Genomic DNA, 24312 nt, shown 5'->3' with positions numbered 1-24312 from the left:
ATTTTACACCCGTTGAACATTACTCATACCGACTTCGTCACACAATGCGCCGCTGTTAGGACCCACTGCGTACCAATGAGTGCCGCACCGCACAGGTACTGATTTAGCGAGTTGATTAATGCGACCTGCCAGCACCATTCACCGTTGTCGCCGTCTTCTCCACCTACGACCCGAGCTTGTCGATGACTGTTCCAATATTTGACAGTCGTTGAGTTGGCCCTGCTTATACTAGGATGATGGCTCAGATCTTCAGGAACCGTATCGTTGTGATCGCTGTAAATAATTGGAATTGGGACAATGCTATGACCCAGAACTAAGCGTTCTGTGCTTTTCGATCGGTAAATCTCTCCCATCTCGATGTGTCGCCCCTTACGAGTCTGATGATCAGCAAAATGTTCCATAGCTGTTCGATCAAGGAACGATCGAGCCGCACGGCTGGTGCCCTTTACCCCGCAGACATATTTTGAGTAAACTGGAGGCCTGGCCGTTGTCGTTGATGGTACTGGTTCGTACACGGGTTGTGAATGTTGGTGGATTGGTTGTTGCGTTGGGGGAATCTCGTAAATATTGTTACTCACTGGCCCCGGATAGTTGTTTGGAACCGGAGGACCATAGCTAGGTGGTGGTGGTTGCTGTTGGGGTATTGGAACTTGATGGGGTTGCACTGGGTAAGGCTGAGCAATATTCTGTGGTGGAGGGGGATAGATACCCGTATCGTTAGGTTTTATTTTACCGACTGCCATTTGAACTTCTTGAATTCTAGACTTTGGAGCGCAGCATTGGGTCCCTGATTTTTTGCATTTGAACAAATCGGTCATTTCAGCATTTCGGAAGCATGTGAAACTCAGTAGACCAACTATACAGGACCCTGGACATTCTTCTCTGGGATCTGGAGCTGCTGTTGTTGTTGGAGCTTGAGTAGTTGTGGTTGTTGTTGGCGGAGGTCGCCTAGGTGGAGCTCTGGTGACAGGAACTTTGGTGTTATCACAACAAACTGATCCACGTTTGCAATTTGCAGTATGCTGTATCAAAACCGATGGTCGTTCGCAGAACGCTGCCATGATGTTCAGCATACAGAAACCTGGGCATCTAGGTAGTGGTGGCTAAAAAGCATTTCATTTAGGAAGGATTAAGATTGCACTGCATAAACAAATCTTACCGGTGTGGCAGGCTTCCTTGTGGTTGTAACAAGTTCCTGTTTATTGTCTTCAGCGGTTCCAGTGACACAACAGGATCCTTCGTTAGGACAGAATGCCTCACTATCGACATCATCGCAGAATAATGCAAATAGTCCATTAACACATTCTCCTTCGCAGGATTTATGAACGGTTCCCTGGGAACTCGAAATCGTCGTTTTGTATTTAGGTGGCGTTGGTTTTGTGGGTTTGGGTGGTGGATTAGTTTTTGATTTCGGAGGTTCTTCTTGTGACCCTGTCTTATCCGTCGTAGTCTTCGAATACGGTTTAGGCGTTGTAGTTTTGTTCGCTTTGCTGTCATAATGGGCCGTCGGAACGTAGAGATCCGCTGGGGGCTTATCTGGATATATGTCCCTTGAAACGCAACACTTTGTTCCGCTCTTACAAAGTGCAGGTGTCGTGAGATATGCTTCGCAGTACTCTGCAATTCTATCTGCCACACATACACCAGGACAAGTCGCTGTAAAATTATGCAAGGAAATTTTAATCAATAATTTTCGTTGATATATTGGGTAAACGTTTTAATCACCTACAATTATTTTTGCTATCCTTATCTTTTTCCTTTATTTTTTCTTCTGTTGTGGGTTGGGGTGTAGTAGTCGTTGGTTTTGGAGTAGTCGTCGTCTTCGGCCGAGCCGTCGTCGTGGAAATGTTCGCCGCTGCGGCTTGACTTTCAACGCAGCATCTCATACTAGGAGACGGACACGGAATGTCTTCCAATACTTCGTAGCAGATGAGTGTGGCCAGAGTGTGTACACAGACACCAGGGCATCCTTTGGCATCCTCTGTACTAGTGATCGAGTCCAGCAATCCTGAAATGAAAAATTAACGATGTTTTGTGTTATTTTTGTGGTCTGCAGTAATACATTATTTATCAATAAACAGATTGAAATTAAATAAGCCTAGATCTACTAAAACATAAAAAGAATACCGAAAATGTAAGGCAATAATAGTCATTTCCATAATTACATTTCTTTATAGGAATTGATATAATGATTGCTGAATCCTGCTGACATTGTTATCTATGGTCCCCATTTTGAATTTGATAGTTACTCTTTAGATGTCAAAATACCGCCCAAGTAAGAAGACTCCGCATCTCGCGCATCACTAAAATCTGGTTTATTCAAACATCTAGTAAGCGAAATAGTTAAAGGTAGCACTTTACACGGATTTTCTACCATTTAATTCCACTATGATTATTTGTAGTGAAATGCACTTGCACTTCACTATTTAACAACAGACACCGGTATCTCGACTACAACTTGTAATCTTCTTCAGTGTTGGTATCAGTCTATAGACTTCTGGTCGAACGGGAAGAGAAAAAAAAGACATTTTCAAGCACATGTAACTGTTGAAGTTCGCTGAGAAATATCTGGATCGGCTGGCAATTTGTACTTGAGGTTTGAAAAGTAACAGTTTCATTGCTGCAACAGCGCATTTGCCCACGAGATGTCCGGGCACCCAGACAAGAAAGATAGTCTTGACGATGCTTAGATATTCGATTTGGGTTAAGCACGCGATCACTAGCTTGGACCGTGATTTGTCTGAGCTAAGGGCCTTGATTGCAGCCTGACTATCGGCGCAGAACTTTATAACTTTTCCGGATAAACTCTGTTGAAGGGCCGATTGTATCCCGCAGTCTGCTTGGAATACAGTAGGGTATTGTCGGGAGAAATGTCGCACATTTATAAAAATTAATCCTGCATCAAATGAACTATACAATATATGATCAAATCCTTTTTATCAATTGCGACAAGTATCTAAAATACACTGAAGTGGTTTTTGTCATGAAAAAAAATTTGCGGGTTGCGTACAAGACGACCACCGTCAAATTGAAAATGCAGCATGACTAGCGAATACCCGGCGCGAATTCATATCACCGCATCATTTTTCAGGGCACACACGCAATACGTTGTTACTTTTAATGTTAAAGATACAGAGTTGATCATTAACAAGCACAAAGTTAAGACAAATTAATAAACCTATTTTAATCTACCTAGTGGAGCAATATTGCCTTTCTCATTTGTCCAAACTACGATTCCATGGTTGGTTATGTTCAATACAATGATGGAAATGTATATTACATATTTTAGAGTGATTGCATAACCTTTCTATATGAGAAAGGCAAAAATATATCAAAGTCCATAAAGGCAATTTTCGTCAAAAAAATTTTTTTTCGATATTTCATCAAATCTCAACGTTTCATGCATTTTAAAGTCATTTGGCATCAAAAATGCAAATTGTCACCTGGCCCGACCAAAAGATTTCTCGCATCCTCCGATAACGGAGTCTTGTTCTTCGATGGAAATCCTCTGATTTATGAAATTAGATGACCAGATTCTCCAACAATCGGTGTACTAGATCTGTGTTGGTTTCCACCCTAGAGGACTTTTGAGTATGATCCTTTCTGTAACCTTGTGAGCCTTCGTTCATGGATTGCTAAGTTTTTTCTGACAATTGATCAAAAGGAATTAGGATAGACGAAATCACTTTGACCCCATGAATTACGATTTTATGTACAGACACTGGCAATCATGCAGGCCAACGACAATTAGTGAGGTTTTAAAAGCATATTCATCGAAATTTTTACAGTCGATTTCGATAATAAATTGCATTCTTAATATTAACATAAGGAGTTAAAGCGTGTCTTTATCAGAGGTTAACGTTTCAAGGATTATTTTAAGTGCGGAATGGTCGGTAATTTAAAATAAACTGATTTATTGGGGAAAATAACAAACTTAAAGTACCATGTGGTTGCCACCAAGGCATAGCGTTCTTACTATGTGTTGTTTCATTCGGTTTTTCCAACAGCAAAAAACTTGGTAAGCTATGTTAACCCCTCTCTCTGCTACCTTTCCCCTATGTAACAACATGCTACATACTTCCTCCTTTTACCCTTAAATTTGTGATGTAATTTGGTCTTGTAAAAGGGTTTTATAGTCGCTTTTTTGAATATATGTTTTTGCATGCAAGAGACAGAATGCGACAAATGGTTATCCCTGGATTGGATAGCGTTTGCTTTATAGATAGATGGCTTTGTCTGCGGAAATTTGCGGATTAAAGTGTTATTTCATACTAAAATATTGTTTTTTTGGCACTAAAACTTTGTATAACTCCACATATATAAGAGATAGAAATAAACTTGCATAACAAAAATTGTGTATTTTCTTATGGCGAACAAAATCTTAAAACATTTTAAAATTCTAAAAAATCACGCTGAAACGTTATATTGAAAAAAGTGATTTTCAACTTCACAAATGTGTATTAAAATCAAATGATAGATATATAGTCTCTTCAGCAAAGTTGTTTCCTATTATATTCCCTACGACTTTGTTGAATACAGTTTTTTATTATTTTCATAAATCACCAAACAAAAATTTGCTTCTCAGCTTTAGAATAATTAATCACCAAACTAATACTTTAATAAGATGGGGAATATTTTATAGACAAACTTTGCTGAAGACACTATAGCTCGCAAATCGTTTTTTCGTGGTTAAAACAATTTCGATAAGGTTTATTTGGAAACACCGTGCCCCGCTTGAAGTATTTGACTTTGGCACTATGGGAAAATATGAGGAAAAATATATTAAATGCTATAACCTTTGAAGTAGTATTCGGAAAATTTCAGTTTATACCTATTTCTAAAGCAAACATTTTTAGCATTTCAATGAAAATATTTCCGTTTTTCGAAATATACGGGAAGCTGGAGTTTTTGGACATCTTGTCCTAAAAATCTCCTATTCATAACAACCATTCTGCTCTATGCTGCTAATTATACATATTTTGCAGTTTTTTAATGTGAAAAAATTTCAACAATCGATCGTTGCGACCTGTGTCAAAATACGAGAAGTTTGGGGCTCTAAAGCATTTTGCAATTCATACCAAATTTTATCATTTTCTCGTGCATATGTCTCTATTATTCTTCCATCAATTTTTATAAAATGAATTTTATTGTACGTGGAAAATTGTCAGGAACAAAATGGAAATAGATTCGTTGCTGGAAAAATTCAGAAACATCAAATTTTCTGACATTGGGAATCATATTTTTTCATCAAGTGCCCTTATACCTCAACTTCCCGTATTTTTACTGAAATGAAACATCTACCATGTAATTTCTGAGCGTTTTTCGCACTGAAAATAGTAAATTAATTAATAATTTATTGTTTATATGTACAGGTCATGCAAATTTACTTGACTCTGAACTCAATGTGAGCGGACCAATTCAGTTTGGAATTCCATATAACTCCAACGTATTTCACTTGATCTGCACACAGTAGCTCAGAATCGAAGAACTGCAAGGGACAAACTCCGGTTGTTATTTGCTTCTTTGTGAAAAGAACCATTGAAGTTTAAGTTGGGCTTACTGATAATTTATCTTGTCGACACCACTGTTCGACAGCTCTTAATGCTTGTTTCATTAAGTCAAAGATTGTTCCGATGCAAAGTTCAGTAATTAGTACATATTTGGTAATCGTCAGCAAACTCGTAGGTTGGAAATCAATGAGTTAATCCGAGACATATGCAGGTGCCCCATGACCGCGCGTCGCTTCCAAAATAGACTGGAAGGACACACTGTCAAAAGTACTCTCAATATCTAAAAATACACCCAAGCAAGATTGTTGAGTGAGAAGGCTTTCTCAATGTTTTAAACAACATCGTGGAGCAAAGTGACTGTGGATTCCCCATACTGATACAGATGTTGCATTTTGTGCAGTGGATATTCAACTAGACTAACATTCCTGATGAGCTTTTAGAAGAAAAGGACTTAAGCTGATAGGCGTAAAACTCGTGGCTTCTTCATAGCTTGAGTATAGCTTAGACCCCCTCCCCCTGGGAATAAATCTAACAGTTATTTCTCGCCATGCTTTCAGTATATACCCGGTAGCAGGACAGGAAAGCATAATATTTTTGAAGACATTTTTGAGCATACAAACTTCCTTTCGCAGTAGCATGGGAAAGAATCCATCTTTTCCAGGAGATTGGTGTGGAGCAAAGCTGTCAATGGCCCACTTGACCGATTCAGTGGTAACCAATGTGCTTGCTAACGCTCAGGAGTCCGAATCATCAGAATGGAATCTTTTTTTGTCTAACTAGTGCTAATTTGGGTACTAGTTTAGATACATCGTCTAACTAGGCACCCAGATGATGCTAGTTACTGACGAGATGAATTCGAAACACAAAAAATAAAACTTAATTTAAGTTAGGTTTTGTGCCCTTAATGCACAAAGTGGTTCAGTCCAATTTTCCTTTATGGGAATTTAAGATAGAATAATGCCAGGCGTTTGCCTCCCGAGCCAAAATACAAGAGTTCGTTTTCGCTTTTTCGTCAGTAAACCTGAGTTTCTGTATTTGCTTCCCGGGACATCACTCGGGACAAGGCAGTTGCTTTGAACGATCACATGTGTCGTGCGGACTGTTTGGATTTTTTTGTGTATCTAACTAGTGCTAGTTTGGGTACTAGTTTAGATACATCGTCTAACTAGACACCCAGATGGTGTTAGTTACTGACGAGATGAATTCGAAACACAAAAATAAAACTTAATCAGAATGAGATCTGTGAACATTGTTCAGATCCGGATTGATACATCCTGGAAGTTTGTGTGTCGAATAGACAATTTGGTATATCTTTTTCGTCCGTCACATAAACACTATCTCTGGTTTTTAAGGATTTTGAGAGAATTTCATTTAACCATTAACATTACTGCATAGGTTTTGCCAGCCAGGCTTCTATGCAGATTTAAGACATTTCAAATATGCACCGCAAGCTGACCAGTAAGTCCTGGTCATCACGCTGACGCGGGTTCCAAGCTCTTCTCATATCTTTTTTCATTCTTTCAAAGTTAGCCCTCCAGAGGTTGCCCTAGACGATTTGACAGGGCGAAATGGACAAGCTTCTTCGTAGGATGCTACTATGAATTAGTTTGTCGTATCCACGATGTCATCCAAATCGTTTAGTTGACTAATTGTTGGAAAATAACCATGATATTTAGTTGCCAAGTTTCCCAAAAAGAGGTCCCAGTTTGTTGATTTAAGATTACGATAAGTTGCAACATTAAGGGTGATATCAAGATGATTGAGATGATGTATTATTTATTATCGGATAGAGACGTTTCAGTTTTATTCGGAATCTATCAATTTTCCAGCTCATGCGAAACCCTTTCAGAGCAAAGCGTTATGTCTAACACGTCCTCTCATCCAGACCTCGCAAAAGTTGATCGGTTTCCTACATTCAAAATATGGAGTTGTGAACTCCGATATGAGGCACGCATAAATATCCTTTTTTTAATTGCCCACCACACTCTCCCACACCAAAGAACTCATACAAGAGCCCCCTGGTAGTGGATGCAACTTGTCTCAGCTCATGAACAATGGCAACAAAAACAAATAAAACAAACTGACATTTATATCTATCTGATGTGCAATTAAGATAAGATAATCAACTAAGGTGTTAAGGGATCCACATTATTAATTAAATTAAAGTTAAGATAAATACTGCTGACGGATGTTTACATTAAATTACAAAACAATATCGTTAATTAAATATTTCGTTAAGCCTATGTTTAAAGTACTGTTTCAATCTAGCCTTGTAGATGGTACGATTGTCGATTCTCTGCATGTCAAGTGGAAATGCATTAAATTTGGTAGGACCAATAAAAAGAATCCGCTATTGACCAAGGTTTGTGACTGCTCGAATGCGTTGCAAGTTACTATTTCGGCGTGTTGAACGAGAATGTGTTAAAATTGTAAAATGTATATTATGCTGCGCGATGGAGATATGTAGATTGTCGTGTATGAATAATAGTGTTTGTACGTCACGTAAGTGGGCTATGGGTAAAATATTGTGGGCACTTTCAGAGTATAACAACAAAGTCGTATATAAAAGTGGTTTTTTAAATATAATTTTCAGGGATCTGTTTTGTAGTGTTTGTAGCTTTTTAAGGTGAGAGCTCGCTGCTCGCCCCCATACCGATACTAAGTAGTTAAGTTGTGAATGAATGTATGCAAAGTAGTAGATCAACAGAGGTCGCTGGGGAAAACGCTTTAACTCTCCACAAAATACCACAAGAGGATACCACACGCTTTTCGACAAATTTTATATGGTGTGTACAGGATAACGCAGAATCAATGTTTATACCCAAATATTTGAAACAATCCACATTTTAAATTGTATAATCTCTAAGTTTGGGATGATGATGTGTTGGTAAAGTTTTCCGTATGGATCGGAAGATCATGTACTTAGTTTTAGAAAGGTTTAGTGATAATAAATTTGCTTTAAAATATTGGTCGAGAACACTAAGATCGCCTCAAGTTACCTAGGTCATTATTATACAACAGAAATAACAAGGGCCCTATATTACTACCTTGAGGGACACCGATTCCAATGGGAGCAAGGCTACTACGTTCACCATCCAGAAATACAAATTGCTTTCTATTCGTTAAGTAACTATGAATAACAGAATGAGCAATGCCCCTGATACCGTAACGATCAAGCTTGGCCAGCAGTATTGTGTGGTCCAAAGTGTCAAATGCTTTTTTAAGGTCTAAGAATAGAGCACCAACAATGTTTTTACGGTCCACTTCGCTCATTATTAGATCAACTAATTCAATTATAGCAGTTTGGGTGCTAGAGCCTTGTCTAAACCCATACTGAAATCTATAGAGGACGCTGTGTTTGTTCAAAAATTCTAATAATCTAGCAGCAAATAGTTTTTGGAGGATTTTGTTGAAAACGGACAGTGTAGATATAGGACGATAATTATTACAATCACAACAGTTACCTGATTTAAAAACAGTGACGACTTTAGCCACTTTGAGACAGTCAGGGTAATAACCAGATACGTTGAAACATTGAGAAAGGATTCTAGCAAAAGCGCAAGAATTTCCTTTTAACATATTCACAGGAATGTTATCAGGGCACTACTCTTCTTATTATCTAGGCTATGTATCAGCATAATTACTTCGTTTGTTGATGAAGGACGCAAAAATATTGACTCACGGACGCGACGAACATTACTTAAAGGACAAATGTTTGAGGTGGTGGAGATATCATTTGACAGTTTTTGTCCTATACTAGAGAAGAAGATATTAAAAGTCTTACAGACTTCTGCATTATTGTTGGTTTTTTACCATCGACGATTGGATTTATCTAGTCGCGTTTCTTTGCTAAGCCAAAAGTGCTTTGTAGGTTTTTCCTTAGTTTTGAATGAGGTGTGTTAGTAAGAAGGTTTTCATAGAAGGATTTTTTTACCCATCGTTTTGTGGCATCGACCTTTTTGGATACATGCAATAGCATTTGATTTAGATGTTGATCCGCCGGATTACTTTTGAGACGTTGCAGGTAATTGCTTTTTATTTTTACTAGAGTCCATAAATCCAAAGTCATCCAAGGACAGTGAGTATCTTTCACTCTAACAGTTTTAGTTATTGTTTTCGTATGACGTTCATGTAATGAATTGTCTGTGGATGCGATAGATTGAATAGTAGATTCCGCGTCGACAATGACATCAATACCATTAACGAAGCTGGAAAACTCGTGGTTAAGTTGGCGATGGTTAACAATTTTTTGGTAAGCAACATTGGTTCCTTTTCAGCTGTAATTTTAAAAGTTGTTAAGATCTGAGAGTGGTCAGTCAGATTGTTAAATATTGTGTCATTGCGCACTCGATTTACATCGCCCAATTTGCATAGCACATGATCAAGTACGTTTTCGCTAATTGGTCTGGTAGGAAAAACATTTGTACAAATAAAGCCATAAGATTACAAGAGTGTTTTATATCTACCAACAATATTGTTATCACCAAGATTAATTGGGACATTTACATCACCTACAATAGCACATGAGTGCTTCGATTGGACTGAACACATAAAATTTTCTAGATAGGCTGAGAAATCATTGAAATCAAAGCTAGGAGGACGGTAAATTCCATGAACATCATAAAACTGTCCTTTGATAAACAGTTCGATGTGAATGTGATGAAATCCTTCTGCGGTATAGTTTTTTACAATTCTATGTTTGATAGTCTAATTGACATACACAGCTAAACCTCCGCTAGAGTGTTGCCTGCACGCGAAAAATGCTTTAACATTAGAATTGTCGTCTTTTAACCAAGTCTCACCAATCACTATAACATCTATGGAAGTTTTACAACTGTCAAGGGTTTACAAAATTTCATCAAATTTAGAGAGATTGTTTATACCTCTTACGCTCCGATGCAAAATTTTTAGTGTCTGGTTATCATTATTTACATTATGGTCATTAAAATCGTAAATATGGCCGAAAGAATTTTTTTTATTGTATTACCCATTGGATATGCATGAATTCAAGTTGTTATGCTGGATTGCGAACTAAATTCTAAATTAGGGTTGCCACTCCTCCGGGTCAGACTCCGGTTTTCGGGGGCGATTTCCGGGCCTCCGGGTTTTACATCAATTTCTCCGGGTTTGGTGGGAAGAAGCATAATTTCAATTTATATTTTTCACAAAATATTTAAAAAGTCTAAGTTAACTATTACTCTGGTTCAGATTTATTTTGCCCGACTAACCCTTCGTTTCAAGATAAGTTCACCAAATATTCCTGATTACTTTCACAAAGAAAACAAATCAAATTTACTACAAATTAGGGAAAGTAATATTTCACTATATGCTACAATTGAAATGTTGCATCCCACTAAGTCGCTCAAAATGGTGTAAAAAAGTTATTTTGCTGCAATTTTACCAAATAAATTCACTGTTAGTGGTGTTTATCACCAGCTACACCAAGGTTTGGCATATTTGTTCTAATCCAACTGGGTAGGTGAATATCAAACGAGTTCTTCCGGGTTTGTTGTTATTCCTGCAGCAATCCTTAAGGTATTATATACAAAGTTGTGGCGAAAAAGAGAGCTAAGTTCGTGTTTTTTTTAAAGTATTTTATGCAACTTTTTTTGAAAAGCAAAAGACAGCTCGATGGTAGTGCTATCGAAGTTCGAAAAAACAAGTTGAATTAAAAATAATATTGAAGGTTGGCGGAGCTATGGCCCATCCCCGTAGCGAGTTTTTTTTTGCAGAGGTTTGCGGTGAACGCTCGTCAAGCCAAACCGCTCAACTAAATTCAAAAAATAAAAAGATTATTGAAGAAAAATGTATTGTGGTGTACCTGAATGGATTTTTTTTCCTGCAAATAAAACGAGTAACCAACAAAATGAGTTTTGTAGTGTTCAAAATTTTAAACAAAAATTCATCACAAAGAATCAAATTTTTTTGGATAAAAAAGGTACCGTTCAAGTACACGAGAATGTAAATACAAACAATTCAAAAAAAAATTGATGAAAATCGGATGAATAGTTTCACCGTTTCACCGCAACGGTACTTTTCAAGCAACTTAGTTTCGAGATAATTGCGTTTGAAGTTTTGTGTTAACTTCATACGCGGAAGAACCAGCGCGCTGCGAACGGCTGTAGTTTGAAATCTAGTGCGCCGATCTGGATGAAATTTCGCACAGATATTTTCAAAAGTATGTACTTTCAGAATATTCAATAATTTTTTTTTGATTTTTTGAGTTACAACTTTGTATATAACCTGTTAACCTTAACTGTTGGCTAGGGTGGTGAGTTTTGCCACTTTGTTACTACCTCTGATGATGAATAACAGACACCACATAGTGCATCCTATGTGATGCTGCATCCCTGCCTACTTTGCTCGCCTTTTCCTGTTAGTTGTGGGAAAACCAATGCTCCTTCGACTTGTCCTCCACAGCGAGAGTAGCAGATGCTTTTGTATTCGTGGCATTTAGTCGGGGAAGTTTAATAAAGTTGCCCAATGAAATGATACGAAATCGACAAAAAATTAACTTTTTCGATCAAATATATTATAAAAACCGCAAGACTGGCAGCCATGCAAACCTAACAGCTAGTAAAAGTAAGAAGGCTGTTTTTGACACTTTTCAATGTCAAAAATCTGTCAGGTCAAAGAAGTTGCACTTTTGATCACACTTTTGATTCAGCCACTGGCATTTATGAGGCAAAGTTCCTCGGGACAACAAAACACAAACTAAAACAACAACAACAACACTTTTGATTCATCACACTTTCAAACTGTGCAGTTCGATTTGGTGTGAACTGTGCAATACTTTAACGTAGTAATAAAAAGCGATTCCAATTTCTGTTTAGTCCCACTCAAAATCCTCAACCTCCCAGGTCAGTGAAAATCTCCGGGTCAAAATCTCTCAAGAAGTGGCAACCCTATTCTTAATTTAGTTTTCGCTTAGGGGCAGATTGTTGTGGTGAAGAAGAGGCAGATTCTCCATTTTTGTAATTATTTATGAATCGATCAAGGTCATGTTTACTACCAATTCTTTCAATTTTAGAATGTTCATCATTTTTTACTAAAATCACTCCTCTACGACCAGGCCATACAAATTTAATATTAAGAAGTTTTTGGGATTCACGCATTTCTTTAAACAATTCTTATGACAAGGCTGACAGTTCTTCGCGGATCGCGACTTTTATTGCATTTTCGTTTACATTTAGTGCTTCATCAATAGTCGTAGTTAACAATGGGCCAAAGTGTTGCTTTTTGTCATGCAACAATTCTTTCAAATCTGTGTTTTTAAAAACAACTCTAGTCGGAATTATAGCGTTATTATTTTTATTATTGATTAGAAAATTGAACATTTTATTTCTAACATATATTTCACAACAACTAGAGGACACTAAGCAAGTTGGAAAGTAAACGCATGCAGCCATATCAGGTTTAAACGAGACACGATCATTTGATTTCTACGATTTGCGAAGAGCATAACAGTCCAAATAACGGTATTTTCGCAACGGTATTTTTACAATAATTTAATGATCTAGCGCATAAACAATAAAATATCCCTGGTAACAATTTTAGTACTAGTATACAAAGTTGGCAGTAATGTGGATGATTTCGTGTCGTGTGAACATGCAATGTTAGCAATACAGTTAATCCTTAAAATATTATAACTTTTGAAACAGTAAATCAAAACCTCTGCAAAAAAGCATGAACACGCAGAATACCTTTGCACATTATATCTCAATGACTTTGGAAGGATTGAAAACTTTTTTAGAGATTTATGCAGGTTTAGCAAACAACCTGGTCAAGTCACCCCGTGTTCCCCTATTTATGGTGAAACTTAGTTTTACATTTATATTGATGCTCCCAATATCTGCATGAAAAATTTATTTGAAATTATAAAATATAAATTTCTGTGTAGTATCAAGTATCTTCGAAATGAATAATAAGTCATAAAACGTAGTAACTAACCTGAGAGGAAGCTTCCCGCCAAGGAATCGTCTTGGGCATTGATTGGTGCGAGCAGCGCCGCGATCATTAGCAAATATTTAACACGCATCATCTTCATTTTGGCACACCCTGTTCGCCGGATTACCGATAGGCTTACATCAATTGGTGCGAAACGACCGTTTATTCAAGTTACTAGCACTGACATTCACAAAGCACTAGAGAGCTTCTCGCGCCACTCATACCGTCGGTTGTGGCGTCCGGCTCCAATTAAGGTGTTACTCAATAGCCGATCTCACTTTTCCCTTTTCCACTTGGTTTTCGTTTGATTCTTCCTAATCTTCTGTGTACACTCTAGCAAATTGCCTGTTATTCTTTCGATTATGAAATTATATTGTTTGTAACACTTTCTTAAACGTTAACTTGCTGGCGTCTTTCTTCGCTTGTTTTGTTTCACTGTTCTCTTCTATCGGCGTTTCATATCGTGCATCAAAAGCACTGGTTTTGTTTTGTTGCTTATATCCTCCTTACTAGAGCACTTTTCATTAATTCAGACTAGTTTACTCCTTCGTCTGCCGGTTGAAAACTAGTTCAGCTAGTAGCGGTAAATCGCGTGTCTTATCGCAGTCAATGGTTATCTAGAAATGCAAGAAGAAAAGATGAACGATTAGCAAATGGTTCAGTAGGTAAAATGCATTTCGTGCTATGGAAACAATTTAAAAGACCGTCGAATTCCTGGTCAGGTGACACAAACGTGCCATTAACCCATTTCCATACGGTATTGCGTTGGCGTCGTACATATTGTTCCGCACAGACCCCGATTGAGTGCCATCGCTGGAAACAGGTTTCCGCACTCATTGACGGCAACACGTTCAAGCCTTTTCAACGACGTTAACCGCTAAACATTCTTGACTTACTTCGGCGACAAATTGGTGAAGAGACAAACGGTAAAAATATGCTAAAACTGTAATCAAATATTTGTACAGAGACACAGTGACATTCCTTCCGAAATTTTAAATATGCGCAACGGCTATCCGAACAAGAGTGATACAATCACGTTGACCCATTTCTGTTGAAGCGAAGTGCCCATCAGCATGGACGGAGCAAGACTGGTCAGTCTTGCTGGTGTGCGGGAAGGCGCAGAAAACTTTCCAACCAACAGGCGATCGAGTAACCGGAATGTGTGTTTTGTTCGGTCCAATAATTTTTATCAGAGTTGTATTAGCAGACAATGTAGGATTTTTATTTTGGAAGATGAGATGAATGGGTAGAAACATTGTTATAATCAGGATTAGGGTTGTGGTGCCGGTAATACCGGTACCGAAAATCTCGGGAATACCGACCGATTTTTGGTACCATAATACCGGTCCTGCGCTATTTTGTCCAAATTAAATTTTAAAGATCTTGTACTAAATTTCAAAATATTCACATCTAGCGTAATAGACGTAAAAATTTGTTATATTTTTTTTTATTAGCGACATTCCATTATTCAATTGGTGGCGCGTAATAAGACTATGGTCTAAGTCATGTCTGTATTTGGTTTGCTCTTAAACTTTTATCTATAAAAGAGCGAACAGCGATTTAGTAGCTAACAATTTTAGACTTGGTGAACTGCTTCTAATGGGGCGATTTCGAATTATTGGTGTTCGGAAAATTCAGCAAAACTCCATAGTTTACAGGAAAGCAAAGAGCCTTGTTATGCATTAGAGAATAGTAAACAAACGACATAAACGTCGAAGCCAATTTACAGAAAATCAAGAGAAGAAATGCGAGCAACCTGCTCGGATTTACTGCCATTCTCGCTTTGATTTACTGTTGTTAATAGGGTTTCTTACATTTACCATCTGTTGAAGTCGACGAAAGTCGCATCGCTTAGCAGTTATTGATTTCGAAGTGGCCCATATTTCGAAATAAAAGAAGGTGCCGCATACGAAAAATATCTTCTGCTGAAATGATTTATGCCATTCCGAATAGGGTTGCCACCCCTCCGGGTTTGACCCGGAGACTCCGGTTTTCGGGAGCGATCTCCGGGTCTCCGGGTTTTACATCAATTTCTCCGGGTTTGGTGGGAAGAAGCATAGGTTCATTTTTTTGGAATTAATTGATTCTTTACAAAATATTTAAAAAGTCTAAATAAACTATTACTCTGGTTCAGATTTATTTTCCCTACACCCGTTTCAAGGTGGCGAAGAGTTCACCAAATATTGCTAATTTCTTTCACAAAGCAATGAAAATGAAAAACAAATAAAATTTACTACAAATTAACCTTCCGGAAGTCGCGCTAGTGCACTGAGTGCACGCTGCTCTAAAAATCTAGCGAAATCGTCTTAGGGGACCAGCGGCTGCTCGTTCGGTTAGCCATATGCGCGACTTCCGGAGGGTTAAGGAAAGTAATATTTCGCTATGTGCTACAATTGAAATGTTACATTCCACTAAGTCGCTCAAAATGGTATAAAAAAGCTATTTTACTGCAATTTTACCAAATCATTTCACTCTTAGTGGTGCTTATCACCAGCTGCACTTAGGTCTGGCAGATTTGTTCTAATCCAACTGACAAGGTCAACATCAAACGAATTCTTGCGGTGTTGTTGCTACTCCAGCAGCGATCCTTAACTGGGCTAGGGAGGTGAGCTTTGCCCCTTTTCTGCGAAATTAAAATTTGTTGGTGACGAATAACCGACACCACATAGTGTGATGTCGCAGCTCTGCCTCCTTTGCTCTCCTTCTTCTGTTAGTTGTGGAGAGCAATGCTCGTTCGACCTCCACAATGATAGTAGCTGGTGCTTTTGTATTCTTGGCACTTAGTGAAATACTACACCACATTAAACCGATAAAACCGTCCTCAAGCGTGAAAAATTTACAGTTTTATTTAACGTGCTAATAAAAAGCGATTAAAGTGCTCTAAAATTCCTAGCAATCGCTTTGATTCCAATTTCTGTCTCGTTCCACTCAAAATCCACCACCCCCCAGATCAGTGAAAATCTCCGGGTTAAAGCCTCTCCAGAGGTGGCAACCCTAATTCCGAAGCAATTGAAATCAATAAACATGTTTTTTTTATCAGCACAAATCAATCATCTGAGAATAAGGCCATCAGTTTGAGCAATCAATTTCACTTTGAAGCTTTTTTTCAACTTTTTAAAAAAAATTCGAGCACCGGTACTTTACCGGTACTATCGGTACTGAGGGCTTCAGTACCGTAGTACCGGTTCTCGCCAAAAAAAAGTCGGTACTGCGAACCTAATCAGGATGTTTGGGATTGTTACTACACCCAAAGCAAAAATCTCTTGCAATAATTGCAAGTGACAATCACTTGCAAATAATGTTAGCATCGCTTGCAATTTTGCAGTCAAAGCCGCTTGCCATACCTACATACGTTTCTTCAACACACTGTCAAAGGATTGCCACCGCATTCACGTGCCTATGCTGGCACGCCGAGTTTTTATTTACAATCTGCTTTTTATTCATTCCTCACCAACATCATCAAACGCAGTATTGTGGCTTATTCATTACACACGAGGCAGCATCGAATTCCGGATGTGCTGATTGTACGAGTTTTAACGCTCAATCCATCTGTGCTATAATGCTCAATAATAACTTCGAACTAATAAGTTCGAATCTGGGTTTCGTCTCTAACTTTTTTCATTAATCTTGAAGTTATACAAGTGTTTATATAGGACTTTTAACCGCTTATAATTATCTGATAGCGTGGTTGGATGTATAAAATATGGGTCAGTGATCTCCCTGTGCAGGGCTCATTTTTCAATGCCAGCAGACTTTTTTCTAACACAAACTCTCTAGTGCTTTGTGAATGTCAGTGCCAGTAACTTGAATAAACGGTCGTTTCGCACCAATTGATGTAAGCCTATCGGTAATCCGGCGAACAGGGTGTGCCAAAATGAAGATGATGCGTGTTAAATATTTGCTAATGATCGCGACGCTGCTCGCACCAATCAATGCCCAAGACGATTCCTTGGCTGGAAGCTTCCTCTCAGGTTAGTACTACGTTTTATGACTTATTATTCGTTTCGACGATACTTAAATATTACACAGAAATTTATATTTTATAATTTAAAAAAAAAAATTCATGCAGATATTGGGAGCATGAATATAAATGTAAAATTAAGTTTCACCATAAATAGGGGAACATGGAGTGACTTGACCAGGTTTTGGTCACCAATCCACATATATCGCTAATACATAGTCAAAATTCGTTTTTCTGTTTCTTGCATTCAATGTAAGGAAGCTTTTTGCAATTTTTGCACATTACCAGAACGCTTGCAATTTTTGCTCGTATTTATTGCATTAATGTAAGCGATTATTACCAGGTAGGTTTTGGGTGCATGCAAAATTCTACACGCACACATAGTTTTGAGCCAAGCTAAAAACTAAGATAGTAAGTATAATATTCTTGTAAGCTACTTGAAATAGTTCTATCAAATCCAACTGTTTCTAATTGATTGTAATGCTATTAGAAAAAGTGGGAGCTTACATCAAAGTATCTCTTTTCAAACATTTGTGTTTATTGTTGTTTTGCAATATAAAAAAAATACCAAACTAACTTAGTATGTTGATTTCATGAAACGATACTGTTATCAGTCATTTTTACTTTTTAGATAATTCAGGAATTCTGGGAATTGAAGAGGGCATTTTGCCCCGATGGGGCGTATTATACCCTTTTACCCTATATGCTAAAAAATATGAGAATAGCAAAACCAAGGAGTTTTTATTCTCAGGTGATACGGTCCTCAAAAACGCCGATCAACCATGTTGGTTCTAGAAACGACAGCTGTTAGCTATTGTTTACTAGTTCTCTCTATATGTTTGCTTGGATGTCAATGGGTAAACAAAGTTGTTCGATGTTATTTTTCTTCCCCGCAGAACTCTAAGCAGAGCAAAACAATGTTCAGCTATGTAAGAATGATTCCATTTCATTGATAAGTAAATCAAACCGGCCTAAGCGACTTCATGCACGGAATCAAATGAGTACGGTATCTGTCTCATCGTTTGCATCGCGAGCACATTAATACGCGCCAACCTCCGAATTCACACGTTATTCGTTCTGTCGCATTTCTCTTTCACCCAACCGAGTCAGGCATGGTTTTGCCGCGACGGCAGGTGAAAGCTTATCGTGTGTACGTGTATAAAACTGATCCACATGGTCGCTTGCACCCGGTGAAATCACGAGACGCATCTCTATTGCTTATGCCATGTATCTACCACTCGAAGAAGGGGAAACCCACATGCCGGCAATCCGATCCGTTGGAAGTTCAACAGCGATCAATGAAACGAAAAGAACTCTTCTCTCTCTCGGTCACATCTACCTTTTGCCACGTGAGCTACTCTCGCCTGTTGTTTGTTCGGAAGAAACCTGTGTCAGCTTACGGGACGATAAAACGGGCTCGGTGCACTTTTCTGAGATAAAGCCGAGGTCGGGTTTCGATTTCCATCCAAAAGCGACCAGTTCGGGTGCTGTGGTATGCGGTAGTGTAGATTTTTATAACCTTGACCCAATGCAATGAATGGCAGCGGCGAGCCATAGTCTACATTATGCTCCGGTTGGTGGTGGAACTGAACTCTAGTAACCTATTTTTTTCCTTCTCCTTCTATTCACTGACCCGACTGGAGAGAGTTTGTTACGAGAGTGGTTTCATGGATTTTTGTTGCTGAAGGCTTTGGAATGAGACTGCATCTCCAAGCTGGGACGGATTCAAGTGCAACCGTTAGAATGTAAATGGTTGAAATAACGCTACCTGTAGGGGAAGTGCATTCATGGTTTGATGACTTTCTCTACAAGTTGAATAATTTTGTTAAAAAATAGACTTAATTTTAACTTCAGACACATAGAGACTACTGCTCACAGTTTAAATAACTCAAACATTAATTATTTAGAGCATTTATTCTTCTTCGAATAATAGAAATGTTGCTAAATTCGACAAAGCCTTTAAGCTATAATAATTCGTTGCAATAGCGCCTGAAAATGAGGTTTAGAGGAACATGGGGAGACTTGACGAAGCGCAAAATTCTATTTTTGGCTATGGCGTCTAGAGGTGTGCGCCGATGCATTTTTAATATTTGGCCGGCGGCGTTGGCGGCGTCACGCCGTTGGACCCTATCGGCGGCGGCGCGCCGGCGTGTGTCGGCGTAACAAATATTGACACCTATGTAACTAAAAAAAATCTTGGCAGTACAATTCCTTTCCCAAATTTTCGGGTTCTATTGTATAAGGCACATACAAACAGATGTTACAGCTTGAAGAAAATTCTAAAAAAATCATCGCCCACAATGTACTAGCGACATCTGTTGAACACATTGCACAAAATGTAATTCTCGCAACCACATCAAATTTTTTTAACTGATGCTCTAATAGTGCCCACCCTGCTTGCGAAATGCAAGATAATAAATGAAAGGTGGAACTATTTTTACAGTTGTAAAATTTGAAGAACGAAATAGAAAAATTACGACTTCGCATGAAATAATGATTGCAATTGACAAATTTGAAGAATGCAGAGTAACGACTGTATTTCAATGACCCATAATAATTATTTATTGTTCTATATTTGGGAAATTAAGCAACGGTAAAACAGTTTTCGTTTTGTTTGAGGAAATTAATTCTTGTTGTCGTTTCATTGTTTTTTGTTTCAATTTAGTCTTCGTTACCGTCGCTCCCGCAGATACCAGGTACCCTAACAGGAGGCGTTATTAATGACATTACTGCGCAGAAATATCACTTTTAATTATCGTGTAGTGTAAGGACACCTTTCAAGGTAGACACATCCCAGTTAAGCTCAGCCGGAAATGAACCGGAATCTTGGCTGGTTCCAGTTCGTATTCCTGCTACAGTGACACATCCGATTCTAGTTAGAATCGGTTGTGCCACTGGATCCCGTGTACGAACTGGAACAAGCCAGATTTCCAGTTCAATTTCGGCTGAACTTTGCTGGGATTACTTCATTTTACAGGCTGGCGCTTACTTTTACTTCTTGTAAGTACCAAATGTCCGCGATGATAAGGCATATTCGATTTCATGGCACTACATTTTCTTTCAACGTAAGATTTGCTTATATCTTGAATGCAAAGTATGCTCGATGTGCTGGAATCATACAGATCTGCACCCTGACGAAACCTAAATATACAGTTATTATCATTCATAATAATTCCACGACTTGATGTTTTAGCTCCTGTTGGGTTGAAGCTGATCATTAAACAAGTCTGATTGAAAATGGTCTAAGCGTATCTCTAGTTTTCGTTGCACCTGCACACCGCCAATTTCTCCAGCAGTTCCGGGGATCTTCAAATTCTAATCCATTGCATACATCTATTCAGATTCGATACACCGAATCAATTAATTTACTAACATCCTATTATGTGCTTACTCACAGATCGGTATCGTGTTGTAACTTAAGAAATGGTTGTGAACCACTCCCGCCTTGCTCACTTCGACAAGAATGAGTTTCACATTTTCAGCCCATTTTTTTTTGTTTGCATGAGATTAAAAAGACGGTAACGTTTTCGGATGGGTGCAGAAACTAAGTAACGCATTTAGCTCTGTGTCAAAATCTTTTCACTAACGCCACGCTCGCTGATATTGCGCATTTTTGTAATTTAAATCGACCGTTTTACCTACGAGTGATGAAAACTCATCTCGTATTACGTTCTCTTTGTCTGTGATACCGGGCTGATGCAACTGCTACTGAAAATCTTTCTTGAGTGGGGCTAGATGACACGATTAATAATTTATGCAACCAGAAATCTTACCCTCTGCATCGCCACATTAGTGCACCAACGTCGCTAAAAGTCAAGATCACTCTGCGGAACTATTCTTCAAGAAAAAAATTTCAAAATAGGTCACGATTCAATCAATGATAAATAAACCTCGTTTTGAAAATAATTTTTGTGTTTTTACAAAATTAGTTCACGCAAAAAAAAAGATTCCATTATACTCAAATGTTTAGCAGGTGGTTGTATCTGAATATGTTTAATATTTTTATGATTCTAGTTCATAACTTGATGATACATTGATTTATATTAGCTTTATTGACTGAAAAAGTAAAGAATTGAACGATTGTGCAACGATTTTCGTAAATTCTCGTCGTGTTATCGTGATATTTTAGTCTTGAGCTTACCGTCGGATTTTTTACACAGAGTCACGTGTCTTATAGTTTTCTTAATTATTTCACGGACATGAATTGTGGCTAGGTAATGTATTTTTGGTGCTTAGCGCAGTTTCATTTAATTTCGAAAATTACACTGAATCTTAACAAAAGAATAACAGGGTTACAGGCAGGGATGCCATTATGACAGATTTATCTGGCACAGCCAGAGTTTTTGGCAGCTTCCAGACAAAAAGACAAATCTCTCATTCTGTCAGATTTTTAAGTTTTGGAAGCGGCTACATACACATTTTGGAAATTTGGGTAAACATGTCCCAAATTTTACAAAAATCGATTGATACACATTCTACGAAAACTAAAATATATGCCAAATTTCGATGACTATGAGGTCGCTGTCAAGTGCCAGATTTTGCCAGATATTTTTAATTGAACTGCCAGATTTTCTTTGAAAAATAGTGGCAACCCTGGTTACAGGTCCTAGTAGTTTCCTTGTAACACTCGCGCCTATGAGACTGGTTGCTAGCAGTTGTACACAATAGCTCACATAGAAATTTCAAAACCAAAGAGTAGAGCGAATAATCCATGAATAATATTCTGAATTCTTTGTAATTGTTTACGTAAGTATATTAAGATTATGTGAAAGATTTATTACTTTATGAACTATATCATGAACAGTTTCACGAGCTCGACTGGTGAATCGTGTCTAACATATAAGGAATCAACTATATCTTGAAAGTGGATTTTTTTTTGAATTTGTGGACCATTTCACGAATGGTGAATTGTAACTTATATGCTCGCAATCATAACCAGTTGACAAAGCAAGAATGGATCCATGAATTATATTCCGAGTGTCGTGTAATGATTTTCGAGAAAATATCAAGACTTTGTTAACTTAGTGATCTAATTCACAACCACTAATACCAAATAAAGATCAATATGTGATAAATCATGAATCAGTTAACGTCGTATATTCGGACCATAGACAATGTTCATAGATTTGTGGATAAAATTATGAGCTAATGATTTTCGAGTTCGCGAATTGTCGGCGTGAGAAAAAAGCGTCGGCGGCGCGCCGCCGGTCTACCTTTTGGCGTCGGCGTTTGTTGAAATTTACCAGCGGCGGCGGCGTGGCGCGGCGGCGCACAGGTCTAATGGCGTCTTCTATTCGGTTCTTAAAAAACTTGAAAAATATTTTTATACTTGTTTCGAGCCCTTAACTACCCATGATCGCATAGTTGTCCCGTTTTCTATAGGATTTCCTATCTTTATGGGACTGATATGCGATCATAGGCAGTTAAGGTAATTTTAATAGTTTGGAATGAAAAATCATTTCCTTACAGAAAATATTCCATGATTAATACATTTGCATTAAATGATGTAATTTTTTATCAAACTTTGTATGACCATATCTACTCGACTACTAATTACTATTAAAGTACTAATATATCATTTTATTCCTTATGAAGCAGTGAAATGATTTTACATAAATTGGAGCATTGGAATAGTTATTACTAGAATTTGCACGACATTGAACGCAATAACTATTGTTGGGGAGACTTGACCAAGTGGCAATTAGCTGAAGAAAGATGAAAAATTCCTGATATTTACTATGCTTTGGTTTCTACTGTTAATGTTAATCACGCCGTAAAAAATCCCATCTTAAATATAAGTCTATTTATTTTAGTATTAGTAAATAAAGTAGGACTGATTTGTTGACGTGTGAACATGCAATATAAGCAGTACAGTTAATCCTTAAAAAGAAATGCATTAAAAAAATCGAAATTTATTAAATGCAACCTTTTTATATTTTTTACTACTACCAAAGGAACTCGAGAATATTGAAAAAAAAAATTACACTATATTTTATGTCATTATTTTTTGTTATGATTTTTCAAAATTCTCTTGGTCAAGTCTTCCCAGGCCTTGGTCAAGTCTCCCCGCAGTAGACCAAAAAAAAAAACGATCTCAGAAAAACTTTTGTAACTTTTCAAAAATTAAATTAAAAATTCTGCAAAAAATCATGAATACGCACAATAACTTTGCACATTATATCTCATTGACTTTTGAGGGATTGAAGGCTTTTTTATAGATTTATGCAGGTTTAGCTGAAAACCTGGTTAAGTCTCCCCATGTTCCTCTATACTAGAGGAGAGTGGGGATAGGTGAACCGCTAAGGATATTACGTCACATTCTACCAATTTTAGGGCAAACCTTATGCGTTTTGGTAGCTCTGTCGGTAAGCTAACCTCACATGCATTTGCGATAGCGTCAAGTGCCTGTTGTCACTTTTACAGAGTTACAGTACATTAAAAGTTGTCTCAATTGAGACCTTGCGTTTTTTTGGAAAAAGTTTGTGGTGTCCCTTCTGTGCGACTAAACATCATAAAGTTTTTCGTAAATGTAAGTAGGTGCAAAATCTGTAATTTATTTGAAGAAATTTGCAAAGGTAAATATTTCCTGACGGTTTAAAATTAATTCAAATTTGCTTATGGCATGTGGGGATACATGAACCACTTTTTGCGGGGATACATGAACATCATTTAGGTTGTTTATAAATATGATCCGGATTGAGCAACAACGAAACTCCTTTTAGAGGCTACGAATAATATCAGTCTGAGATCTCACTGAATATACCTATAATTTAATAGCTAGTTACGTTCAATATAACATTGTGAAAATGTCTATTACATTCTTATTATACTTGGTAAGTATCTGTGAGTGCACGACTGCTACGAACCTGATGAGCAACATGTCGACGCTGACAC

The 24312-nt window shown here is 37.7% G+C and overlaps 1 protein-coding gene across 2 annotated transcripts in view; it reads right to left on the bottom strand.

Annotated features, from left to right (window-relative positions):
• The window catches only part of LOC131683553 (protein masquerade), a 37208-nt gene that overhangs the window by 1159 nt on the left and 11737 nt on the right, over positions 1 to 24312 (bottom strand). For both annotated transcript variants that reach the window (XM_058965613.1, XM_058965614.1), the window contains exons 2-5: positions 13461 to 14074; positions 1730 to 2008; positions 1160 to 1656; positions 34 to 1103 (exon numbers count right to left, since the gene is read on the bottom strand). In XM_058965613.1, the coding sequence (XP_058821596.1) occupies positions 34 to 1103; positions 1160 to 1656; positions 1730 to 2008; positions 13461 to 13557 (1943 nt within the window). In that variant the 5' untranslated portion in view covers positions 13558 to 14074. The remainder of the gene's footprint in view (positions 1 to 33; positions 1104 to 1159; positions 1657 to 1729; positions 2009 to 13460; positions 14075 to 24312) is intronic.

Source organism: Topomyia yanbarensis, chromosome 2, assembly GCF_030247195.1.
Source record: "Topomyia yanbarensis strain Yona2022 chromosome 2, ASM3024719v1, whole genome shotgun sequence".
Classification (NCBI taxonomy): Eukaryota; Metazoa; Arthropoda; class Insecta; order Diptera; family Culicidae; genus Topomyia; species Topomyia yanbarensis.
The sequence above is the reverse complement of the archived record's forward strand: the minus strand, read 5'-3'. Positions and strand labels throughout refer to the sequence as shown.